Source organism: Nelusetta ayraudi, unplaced genomic scaffold (assembly GCF_046127955.1).
Source record: "Nelusetta ayraudi isolate G7.1 ecotype Tasmania unplaced genomic scaffold, CSIRO-AGI_Nayr_v1 ptg000004l, whole genome shotgun sequence".
NCBI lineage: Eukaryota > Metazoa > Chordata > Actinopteri > Tetraodontiformes > Monacanthidae > Nelusetta > Nelusetta ayraudi.
Genome location: NW_027466054.1, coordinates 3,389,820 through 3,402,477, shown reverse-complemented (window position 1 = coordinate 3,402,477; position 12,658 = coordinate 3,389,820). Strand labels below are relative to the sequence as shown.

Below are 12,658 nucleotides of genomic sequence, written 5' to 3'. Positions count from 1 at the left end.
CCTTGTCTAATCAAAGAGGTCAAGAGGTAAACATTAACAGAGCTGCTCGTGAAGTCTGGGATCACAAACACACACACATTTAAAAAAAAAAAAATCTTAAAATTTTATATTGTAATGAATCACAGTTATGAAGTGAAAATTAAATGGTTTTATTCTTGAACCTAACAGTAAAATCTGTGAAAAAAAGGAAATTTGACTGCATCTTGTCAGTTTTCTTGGAGTTTATTGAAATACAACTTTATACATAATAGCCCACTATGCCTCTCATACTCCTGAGACCAAAATAAAATATTTAAACGTATCACAGTCTTGTTTCACAATATGCACCAGATTAACTATGTAGAGGTGAGCCACTGTGGTGATTAAAACAGGCCTACCGTGGCCTACATGTCATATCAGGGCAGTGCCGCCCTCTCCTGGAGGAAGTCCCGCCTCTGCGACCGCGGCCGACGCTCATTGGCTGGCCGATTTTGCCACTCAAGTTAACAGCCATGTCTAGATTATGGCTCGGATAGCGGAACACTGGCTTTAATCTCGTCCTATTCGGTGGATTATTTCCTTCGACCTTCTCTTCACAGGCGTGGATCGAACGTTTCCATCCACCGCAAGCAGCCGAAGCACCGAGCGACTCCCTCCGCCGCACCTCCTCCGCCTTTTGTTGACCCACGCACGGCATCATGTTGGGGATCGGCCGCTGAAACAATCGACGGCGTTTCGTCGAAGCCTCGGCGCAAATAATAATAAAATTAAGCAGCGCTGTCAAACACTGGCAGCACCGTGGATGCGAATCCCTCCGTCCACTCAACTCGTGGTGACGATCGAGACGAACAAAAAAAAGCATCCCGATGATTTCCGGGAAGCATTTCAAGGCTCATGAAGTGAGCTGCTGCATCAAGTACTTCATCTTCGGCTTCAACATCATTTTCTGGGTAAGTCCCGTCCGCTCGCTTCAGGCCTGCTGCTGCTCCGTCACACCAACAACCCCACATATGAGCCCGAGTGTTGTGTCGCCACCGTCGCCAAGCCTCGGCGGGCTCTTTCTTGTTTTGTCTTAAATTGTCACCGGTTGGAACCGGAGGACGGATGATATCACCCCCCCCGCCGAGGGATCGCTGTGCACTTGCCGCCCGCTGACAGCCGTCAGCTCGCCTTTGTTTCTGCATCCGCTCAAAGATGCCGTGTCTCGGCTACTGTTACTGTCACTGTTAAGGTTCGACACATTTATCATTCAGGGACCTTCCTTCCCCCCCCCCCCTCTTTGGTGGTTCGATGATAATGTAATCCGAACAATTACCACAATTAATTTCCCGCCGTGGATCGCCCAGTAAACCCCGGTCAAAAAAAAACTACAGAACCTCCCGCGGAGGTTATTTAGTTTCACTGTCAGTCCGATTAAAAAAAAAAAAAAAAAAAAAAAACCAAGCCTGATGAATACTAAGAAATGATCCGAGGTCACATATGTGTTGACGCTAATGCACGTTGAACTGCTTGGATATTAATTTTTCTTCCCACCACCTGTGATCCTTTGTTCTTTAATTTGGCGTTGCAGCATCATTGCAACATATTTCACGCTCTGACAGGTTGAGATGCAGTGTTGGGGATTTTACCTGTTCTTAGCGCTTTGTTGTAATGGTGGCAGCAGTTTGCATCTGCCACATGAGTTTTAACACACCACTGATGTTTTAAAAAATGGAAGCCAGAGCTGTATTTACCAAGGCTTCTTTTGATAAACCAGCAGTGTTTGATCCAGTCTTCCTAATGTGTTTCACAAAAAGCTCATTAATTAATTAATTAATTAATAGCTGGCTGAACAGTTTACTGCAACAGATCAATTCACTGTTGGAGATGATAGTTGATAGATTGGAATTGATCGTTTTTGGTCACTATCTCAATTGTTTGCTGTGCCATATCAGTGGCTGTCAACTGTTTGATACATGTTGGATTTAATACAGTTAACTGACAACCAAAAACATAAGCAGGAGATGTTAAGGTCGCTAGGTTTAAAAAGAAATAACAATGGCAACACAAAATGAATTTGACATCGAACAGGAAGATGAAAAACTTGTTTGCTCATTTATTATCTGTGCAAAGGGTACAAAGGTTTTTTGGTCAACGCTGTGCGCCTCAAGTAGTCCAACAGTATCAATTTTGCATAGACATAAGCGAAAACAAAAAACAACAACCCATGACTATCATTCATGGTGTTCTGGGCATTGAAGCCACCTGGCGCCCTCTTTGTTGTTGTCTCCTTCCAAACTTCCAAACCAAAATGTTTGAAGGTCACCAGGAAGCTAATCAGCAGCAACCGTGACTTTCGGAAGGGCGCAAACAATGGGCTAAATTTGGTATCATGTGAGACAACCCATGGACCTTTAAAACTTCAACATTACCCACTCTGTCATAAGTAAAAGCCGTATGTATGCATGTGCTTTATATTGAAAGCAGTGGCAAAATCCAGAGTTAAAAATGAGAGTTAAAGTTATAAATTAAATAAAAACAGCAAAATATGGTTTTGATCTGTTATCACTGTTGGGGGTGGTGGTGGTGGTGGTGGTGGTGGTGGTGGTGGTGTATGTATTGAGGCTGTTACAAGATGCTCTCTTTAATGTGGGAGCCTCTTGATGACACTGCAGACAGAGATGAGAACTATTTGGTCATGGACCACCGCCAGGAAAATGTCTCTTTGCGGGTTTCTCCCAGTGCTTCTGTGTGACGGCTTCCAAGTTGCAGCCGCAGCAGTAATAATCCCTCCCTGCCGTCTCCTTCCTCTTTTATCTCCTAGTTCCTCGGAGTGGCCTTCCTCGCCATCGGGTTGTGGGCATGGAGCGAGAAGGTGAGTCCTGCTTCTGTCTCCTAGCAACAAAAAAAAAGCTGAATATATTACAAATAATCCCACAAACTTGGTTAATCATCCGCACCGATCCCCTGTCGTTCGTATCCGTCGGCCTTGGCAAAATGCAAGTGGTGGCTTTACTGTATCACAAAGGAATGTGAGACTTTCCCCAAAAGCAACGCCCCCCTTTGAACAATGGACACAAGAAAGTCTGATGCATTTCACAGATTCGGTCATTGTGTGCACTGGGTACTGGGAGCTGCAGAGGCAGGCAGCACCGAGGCCTGTCAGAAGGATCAGTACGTGCACTGTAGCCTGAATTACACTGTTTATTTGATATTACCTTATCTTTATTGCTCTGTACAAGTTCAGTTATTTTCACCCTCGAGCCATAACTGGACTCGGCATAAATCTGCTTGTAGTCTACAATTACGCAAACAAAATATATTTTGTTATATATATATATATATATATCATTTTTTAAGAGCTATTCAGGCATTTTGGCAAATGACTGTGCATTCTAATTCTTTATTAACATTAACACTTCTGTCTTATTTTCTACTCGGCTCCTTTCTCTCATTTCTGACCCCGACTTCCTCTCTGTGTGCGCACCTGTTTAATTAGTCTTCCCCGCCCTGATTGTCTCCACCTGTTACCAATTACCTTGTGTGTATATATAGTCTGTGTTTCGCTTTGGCTTGCGTTCAGTTTGCCGTGTGCTGTCCTGCCAAGTGGGTCTTTGTCAAGTGTTTAAATTTGAGACAAAGTTGTCTTTTTATCCTCGTGTGGTTTCTTTTTGATCCACCTTGTGTGTGTTTTGCATTTTGAACATTTTTACTCCTTTGAGGGTTTTTGTTTGTACTTCACTGGGTGTTAATCGTTAAGCACAGGGTCATGCAGTTGAGTCCTTTTCTGTGTCAAGGCCGTTGCACTTCACTTCCCTTTCCCCCGCATTCTGATGCTCACTTTGAACTTCAGCGTCTACATGGCTAAATGCAGAGTTTCTGCCAAGTGATTGACTTATCAGCTATTTATGTTAACATGCAATTAAGCAGGTTCCCACAAAAAAGTGACTGAGTGTGTTGTCAAATACCAGAACGAGCTGGCCAGCTGTGAGTGACAGAGGAGCCGTTCTCATTGCCAGGAATAAAAACACAAAAATGATTGCAAAATTGAACAGGTTCCAAATTATTTGGTTTTTATACAAGCATATTAATTTTATTATATTCTTTTAATACCGGATGAAACAAATTGTTATACTGACGTAATACTGATTTGCGGAGTCATAAAAAAAGTTGTTTTAGACAAGCACACAAACAAGTCTGTTCATCCTGTCATCATATTCTTCACTGTGCTTCATTGTCATCTCCTTTGTTACGACCAAGGGAGGTGTCTTTTCTGACACTCAGGAAGTACTTTTGATGTGAAAGAATGTGCGCTTGACAGAACGTCAAGTTGAGGGACGAGTTTAAGGGCTGTATCGCCCTCAATATTGAGATTCTCCGGCACCACCCTTGGCAGTAAGGGCTACCCAGAAGGCATTGTGTATTTTCGCCAATCTTCGAAAAAGATGGCGATGAAAAAAGCGAGCTATAAATGGAAGTATTTTCTTAGTTAATAAAGATATAAATATTACAAAACCATTTTATTGTCTTAGTTTAAGACTTTGTTATGGATTATTGACATCGTTGTTGCGTAACAATTTTTTTTACTTTACAAGGTTTGTCAACCGGACCGGCGGTCCCGGCTTCACATTATTTGTATACCTCGTTGTGTAGCGAAGGAGGACTTCTTCTTTTTCGTCGTCTTCTTCTTTTTCTCCTTCTTCGTCGTCGTCGTCTTCTTGACTGCTGGACGTAGCTTTGGCGTAAGGCCGCCGCCCACAGTCTGAAGACGTAACTGCACTTAAGGGCTTTCCCATTTCTAAGTCACAAGATACCCTTACACTTATTTTTGAGGGCCAAAGATTGAGGGTTAAGGGCGAGGGTTGAGATTGAGGAGTTAAGGGAGGAATTGGAATTGGCCCTATGTCTTGGAGCTGGAATGTGATAAGAGTTCTTTGCTTTTAGCCAACATACCCTCTGTAGCCATTAACATGCACATGGACCTCAAAAGTATTTCAAAATTTATGATGCAAGATTTTTTCGTTTCCATTTGCCATTTGTGCAAACTCGCAGACACATTGGAATTCCTGTGCTTTTGAGTGCTTTTAGTGTGTAGTGAAAAAAAAAACAACAGTTAAAAGACCACAGACCCTCTGAAAATACGCCTTGTCAAAACAGAGATAGTTTAAAATGCTGCAGAGTAATAACATAGAAAAACAAATAAAAAAAAATAATGAATGGAACTGATGTGTGAAAACTACAAGCAAGGAACTGGAAATATGTTGTTATCCAAAATCTCTGGGAATTGATTTAATGTACAAACTGGAAAGCTTATCAAGTTGGAATACAGTCTAGCAGTGGTAGCTTGTAAACGACACCCATCTACCGTGGATGTTTTGCTAAAACTGAAACTCCTAAAAGGTAATGGTGATTCGCGGAAACCACCAGAGCCTCCGTACACACCTCAGGCTCTATCATGAAAGGATCTCAGTTCACCATCCCTTTTAAAGTGAGACCCATGACTTTCCTAAAACTGACTCTCAGTGAAGGCAAACTCAAGACAAACTCAATGTAAATCTGAAAACAGTGGATGAACAGCGGGACAGCGAAGGAAGTTTCTAACCATTTTCCAACTCTTTCTCTCTCAGGGCGTCCTCTCAAACATCTCATCCATCACAGACCTGGGTGGCTTTGACCCAGTGTGGCTCTTCCTGGTGGTGGGTGGCGTGATGTTCATCCTGGGCTTCGCCGGTTGCATAGGAGCGCTGCGAGAAAACTCCTTCCTGCTTAAATTTGTACGTTTGCCATATCCAACATTCCAACAAATTGGACCTATTTACTCAAGTCGAGATCCTGTGGTGGTTCCAGTGGCCTTGGTTGCGTGTTGAGAGCAGTGTTGATGTTTTCTGCAGTTCTCTGTGTTCCTGGGGATCATCTTCTTTCTGGAGCTGACCGCGGGAGTGCTGGCCTTTGTGTTCAAAGACTGGATCAAGGACCAGCTCAACTTCTTCATCAACAACAACATTCGAGCCTACAGAGACGACATCGATCTGCAGAACCTCATAGACTTCACCCAGGAATACGTGAGCATGTGTTTTCTTAAGTGCGCGGTGCCGAATCCACCCCGGTGTTGACTTTACATGGGGTCAATCACGTCTGTGTTTTCTTCTGTGTCTGCTTTCACCTTGAAGTGGGAGTGCTGCGGTGCTTTTGGAGCTGACGACTGGAATTTGAACATCTATTTTAACTGCACTGATTCGAACCCGAGTCGTGAGAAATGCGGAGTTCCCTTTTCCTGCTGCACCAAAGATCCAGCGGTATGTCTGAATACTAATTCACTTGCCATTGTTTCCCTCTACTCGGTTCGAATGCTGAGATTTTGCATTTCTTGCATCCAAAGTTTGGAATCAAGTTGAGCAGGATCGTTTTTTTTTGGAACATTCGAAAGTGTCTTCGGTCGGAGGGGAAGTGGCAAAGGTCCTCCCTGTGACAGATAGCCCCGGTTATCTGTGTCCTGCAGAAAGCCGGCCCAGATTATCAAACGAAATGGCCGGCTGCCAACAGGACATCCAGAGATCGCTGTTTAGACTCTGGCAGCGCAGCAGCGTCTGAGAGCAGCGGGGGGGGGGTTTATCTCGACTGAGACATCTTGGCCCAGAACACCAGAACAATACTCCCAGCGCTGCCGTGTTTGCAAAGATGTGACACGGCCCTGCCGGTGCAGAACAGTCCCGTCTGACTGGGTAAAAGTTGCACAAGTTTCTCTTTGGTTTGCTGACTCAAGGACATCCTGTTCCATCAAGGCCGCCCTCTTTTAAAGCAACACTGAATCACATTTAGTATACAAAAGGAAAACCAACAACCTAGCTCCAAATAGTTGGGTTACACACACATGTACGTGCAAACAACACAAAAAATGTACTCATAAGGTCCCATATTATGAAAAATCTGCTTCACCAGTGTTTTTGAACAGCAATAAGTGTTTGTAATCAGACCGTGAACGCCACAGAAATGCGGAAAGTCCGTTTTTACTTCTCTTGCTGGCACGACATGCGAGCTAAAAACCACAGTTCCTGAAATCGGATACAAGAATCTTATACCTCTCCCGAGCTCGGTGTTCAGACCTCATTGCGGCACATCTGGCACATTTTCCCTGGGACATTACCCACTTGCCAGCTGCGCCGTTCATCCAACAAATGCAAATTCCTTTGTCCTCAGGGCCGTGAGGATGCTGGAATCCATCCCAGGCTTCTCAGGGTGAAGGCGGGGTCACACCCCGGGCGAGTCGACCGTTTATCGCAGGGCCACAAAGAGACAAACAACCATTTGTCACGCATTCACACCGTCAAGCGGGACATTGTTGAAAAGTAAAAATGAAACTTTGCACTGACCAGATTGAATGAACGCACATGTCAATACACACGTTAAATAATGACAAAGCTGAGGGCGCTATGAGGGTTGCGACAGTCACACGGGCAAAATGATGCACAGAGTCCATTCACCGCCTTTGGCTTCATGAAGACGCAGATAGGTGTGTTTCTGATGCAGCCGGCAAGATATTTTGGGGGGAGAGGGTGTAAATAAAATATTCAGCATTCACACTGTGATTCACCAAAGCTGAACAGGAGCAAAATCCTTTTTTTAATTTGATTTTTTAAATTGGATGGTCTTCGCCACTTTTGCACCTGCTGTCAATTCGATAGTATTTGATAGTAGATCACCTGGAACGCTCAAACCAGCAACATGCACAGCCTAGAAGTGTGCGCATGCAATTTAGCAATCTTTATTTGACATCTTAGTAAATCAGGCCCACAGTGTAATTATTGCAGTCACGGCACCAAGTCAAAAGTGATGACGAATGCGTTTCACTGGGAGTAAACTGAGGATTGTGTTTCACAGCAAAAGTATTTGTATTTTGCTAAGGTTTTTTTTGTCAGTAAGCCATCATAGATACATTCTCCAACATGCTTTGCAAGCAAATCCAGTCAGACGGGAGGTCAAACGAAGCAAATGTCGTATTTGTTTTTTCCAACACAGGCTAAAGTCTAATGCTGTAACTTGTAACCAATTCTAGTCCGAGACTAGTCTCGTCTTTTTTCTCCATAAAAACATTCTCTTTAAAGCAGCTCTAGGTAACTTTTCCACCATAAAAGTATGATTCCAAACTCAGTAAAGCGGCACATAACCGGTTAATAGGATCAACGGTGCCGCCTCGGCAGCGAGAGGGGGGGTTGTGCCGGCTGTAACTGCACTGCGTCACTTTCAAGCGCGCCTCGACATGCCGGATGAAGCACTTTAAGACAACGTCACACGTTTATTTAGAGGCGGTTTTACAGACTACTATTACAAATACATAAGATTGTAAAATGACGGAATGGAACCCAACAAGTAATAAAAGTGTTGAACGTTATTGTCAATGTCTGTTTTGCATTTGATATTGGTGTTTTTCCTGAACACATACGAGCGCTCCAGCCAGGCCACTATTTGTATTTTCCCACATCAATAAACTAGCGCTGCAGCGTGGTTACTTCGTCACTTGGCCATTTCAACCAAAAATTACCTAGAGCTGCTTCAAAACGAAAACTTTTCTTTTGATTGTCTAGACTCCAAAAAAATGTCTAAACGTGATCCATCTCCCCCCCCACAGGAGGATGTCATCAACACTCAGTGTGGTTACGATATCCGGGCGAAAGCGGTGAGTTGCAATCACTTCACAACATGTCTCTTTAAATATCAGAAGCAGATGATATGTAACGCTGTATGAAAAGTGGACATTGTGCACCCTGGTGTTTTTTCTTTCTTTTTCCTTCGTATTGCATGAGGTCATCAGGTACTCCACCCTGGCCACAATATTCCCCTTTCAGTACGTTTCACAGCTCTCCAGTCCACAAAATGCAGCAGCTGCTTCCCCATCAGCACTTTGGACCATGTGGTATTACTCACGCTCCAGCAATGCACTGGAAAATGAAACCCCTCCCCCTCCGTCATTGGCCTTATTCCTCAGTAGCGTAATGTATGGAAAAGGTTGCGTTGGTTTTCTGGATGTGAAATGTGAGGAAAAGGAGGAAGTCGTTTGAGTGTAGGAGAATGACAGCGAGTGGGCGTTGGAGCTGTGGGGTCACTTTGGTTCACAAGCTTGGTGTATCACGAGGACTACAAAATAAGAGCGCAATCATGTGCTGCCATTAGAAATAGTAGGGAAGTGAGGAAGGTCAAGTGAAGGTCACATGACCAGGCTTAGGTTTTTTTTTTAAGGCTTTGTCATAATAATTGCCTTTTCCACTTGATATGGAGGCTGCAATGTGTTTTTTTCTGTGTGCTTCACCAGGACGCTGAGCAGCGGAACTTCATCTACATTAAAGGCTGCGTCCCCCAATTTGAGAAATGGCTTCAGGACAACCTGACGGTGGTGGCCGGCATCTTCATCGGGATTGCACTGCTGCAGGTTGGACGGGGAAACAGTCACGGCTTTACAGTTGATAGCAAACCTACATTTGAATGTTGAAAACCTCTTTTTTGGTCTTTTAGATTTTCGGCATCTGTTTAGCACAGAACCTCGTGAGCGACATCGAAGCCGTGAGAGAAAGTTGGTAGGTGCCTTTTGCCGTGTGCGCTTTGCCGTTCTTTTCTTTTGAATGGGTCGTTGCCACCGGCAGTCAAGATTTTTACGTTACTTTAGTCATGCTAAATGACATACCAAGCGGAAAAATACCTTTCTATTTTTTCCACTTTGATTTTTTTTAGCATCTTCTGCATGCATGAGTAGAAAGGTTATTACAAGTGTTCCTTGGTCTCAGAAAATTAGTCACGTGGCTTTTGTTGATACTGACAGCAGACCATATGGTTTTCATTTGAGTTCATGAGTTAAATGTCTAATAGAGGCTATGAATGGAATGTCCCTGGATGAAAAAGTCACTGCCGGGGAACTGAGCTGCTGCACTGTAATTATGTATTAAGGGCTGCTGTGTTAGTGCAGAAGCTGCAATTTTTTGTTGAATTATAAAATTAAATCTGTATTCCAGCTCATACATAGATAAGTGAAGCCAGTCACAGGCGACAAAAACATTAGTAAGATTGGTTTTGAATATAACTCTGTTACTTGTTGTTTGCATCTCATTCCTGCAAGGGATAATTAATTCCTCTAGGAATATATTTTTCACCTTAAATGTATTTATGGACATTTGCTAAACTGAGTTGTGCAACAATGGAAACCACTGCACTCTCAAAGACTCGGGGACACTGTTCCAGCCAGTACTGTAGAAATCAGAACTTGTAGTTTTCAGAAAAACCTGATGAAGAAAATAAATATGTCCAGCTACTCCCTAGTGCAGTTTTAATTTTTGCCTTACTCCTGTTTTGCAGTTTGTATACCTAAGACGCCCACATCACCTCCAGAGGCACGAAGAGTTCATCTGGTAAGCTCTGCTAAATGTCTGATTTTTTTTTTTAATATAGCGGCAAATAATCACTCGTATGCCATGCTCTGCAGAAACTCCTGCTAAATCTGTTGGATTTATTGCATATGAACAGTACATCTGTCAAAGAGGAGGAAGTGCCAAGTACAACTGGCATGTGACAGGGCAACACTTCTGTCTATCAAAGAGAACTAGTCTGATTGCTAGCTGCTAGCTTAGCAAGGTCACTGTGGTTTGAGGCTCACCTGCGGTTTATGTTGACACAGATTTCTCTTCTCCTCAATAGGACTCTGCCGTTTGGATGGATACCAATCACACAAAGGGACACAACTTTATGGGTCCATAGCCGGGAGTCTCACTGACGTGTAAATAGTACATAGTTATTTTTAGAGTTATCTGTGGCCCTAGTTTTGAATGAAGCTAAACCTCTAAAATGTCCCGTAGCTCTTACACAGTACAAAGTAGAACAAAGGCAACACAGGTCTTGAAAACGGGAGTGGTTCTTCTCGGAGGTTTGTGAAGCTCGTGTGCACCAAGTTCCAACAGATCATCACGCACAAGCAGAAGAATGGTGCACTTTCTCACAGCAGCAGTTTTCTAACAGCAAAGATTAAAAGTGATTCTGGAAATGCACTGCATGCCTGTTGTCTACTGGTAGGACATTGGCACTACTAAATGTATTTCATTTATGGTAAATATAAAAAAAAAAGAAAAAAAAAAGAAAAAGAGTATTTGTAAAATAGGCACTTAGTTTAGAGTGAAACAGCTGCTTACCACTTTGTTGAATGTTGAATGGAGTCTATTTACTGCTTTGGAGAATCAGTTTAGCTTTTGTTTTTGGTCTGTGACATTTTGCTCATATGAAACAGCTACAGTTTGTCAGCGGAGTAAGTGGGGGGGCGAGATGGACACAGTATTGTTCTAAACACGGGCCTGGTGGTTGTTTGTTCTTTTTTCTTTAGTTGAGATGATAGCTCTGACAGAATTTCATTTATTCTTTCTTCTAAGCATTCAGCCTTAAGCACTTTAACCTTCAGGTAAGAGCGATGAGGTTCACTGCAGTTTTTGTCACAAACTCTTCTTGGTTTCTGGCAGCAGCCACTAGAGGGCGCTCTTCATGCATCACCCTGAGTTAAGATGCTCAGTAATGCCAGGTTCTATTAAATACCACAGCAGCTTGACAGGAAATGCATTTCAGCACAGTGTTAATGTTCCCTTCCTTGCACATGGACCAATCTTGCGATCAGTGTTCACCCAGTGTTTCTCCCTCAAATTCTACCAAGTGTTGTAAATTGTGTTGCTTTGCTATACTATCTTCCTAATTTCTTTTATGGTTTTGTTTTGTTTTTTTCCTTTTCCTGATTTGATGTCAACGTTTTCTCTGGAAAGTTGGATAAAATCTTTTTCCAAGGCTCGTGCTGGTGTGCCGGTTTGTTAACAGAACATAAGGGTTAGGGTTATATGAGTTATAGCTTGCATATTTTCACATTACTTGAAAACAGAGCACACAGGCTCTCCTACCAGCATCATTTTACATGAACTAGAGTCACAAAACGTTGTGTATTTCTTGTAGTTTTTAATAAGACTGCATTGCATGGAACTAGAGAAAACAAAAAAACACATTTCTATTCAAAACAGTGTGAATCTACAGCAAAAGATTTCAATTGCAAAAAAAATCTGCAGCTTTGATGACTAAACATCTAATGTATTGTTCAAATTTTTTTCTTTTTTCTTTTTTTTCTTTTTTTTTACAAATGCATCCGATTGAGCCGCAATCTAAGAGTAAATACCCTTTTCACTAAAAGCTTGATATGATTGTTGTTGACATTTCACGCTCTTTTTGACCACTCAGTGCCATATTTGTGATTTTACCTTCTATAAATCCCGGATTTCTTCTGTTTCACATTTGCTCCTGATTCTTTGTAAATATCTGAAACATGAGGAGTTGTACATATGAATCTAAATAAATGTTCTTTGTAAACTGGTGTCAGTGTGTGAATCATGCGTAATACTGTGCTTCAAAAAGTTACATGAATGCAGTCAATGGACTCCTTTGTAATGACAAAAGATAATTACTAGATTAAGATATTTCGTAAAGATCTTTTTTCCTGTGTGAATATACTTATTAATGACAATCTTCTGCCTTGACATTACATGACGTTATAAATTGTTGCACATTGTAACATTTAATAAGATTGTTTGCATAAAATTTTGTGTTCTATAAATGAAGTCAATGCAAATGTTTTGTTTTTGTTCTATTTGTTGCTAAAAAAATAAATAAAATAAAAATAAATACTATTCATGTC

The 12,658-nt window shown here is 42.2% G+C and overlaps 1 protein-coding gene across 2 annotated transcripts; it reads left to right on the top strand.

Moving 5' to 3' along the window:
- The first annotated feature begins 258 nt into the window (after positions 1-258).
- On the top strand, positions 259-12,337 carry LOC142900514 (tetraspanin-5). 2 transcript variants are annotated; one of them, XM_076044844.1, is made up of 10 exons: positions 279-929; positions 2,783-2,833; positions 5,586-5,732; positions 5,850-6,020; positions 6,129-6,254; positions 8,585-8,632; positions 9,266-9,382; positions 9,466-9,527; positions 10,300-10,352; positions 10,639-12,337. In XM_076044844.1, exons 1-9 carry the CDS (start codon positions 846-848, stop codon positions 10,310-10,312), a joined length of 819 nt encoding a protein of 272 aa, XP_075900959.1. In that variant the 5' UTR covers positions 279-845; the 3' UTR covers positions 10,313-10,352; positions 10,639-12,337. The 2 variants fall into 2 exon arrangements, 1 of the variants encoding a protein (XP_075900959.1); XR_012928902.1 differs by lacking the exons at positions 9,266-9,382; positions 9,466-9,527; positions 10,300-10,352; positions 10,639-12,337 and adding an exon at positions 6,458-6,680 and having other exon boundaries at positions 259-929.
- Positions 12,338-12,658: the final 321 nt, after the last annotated feature.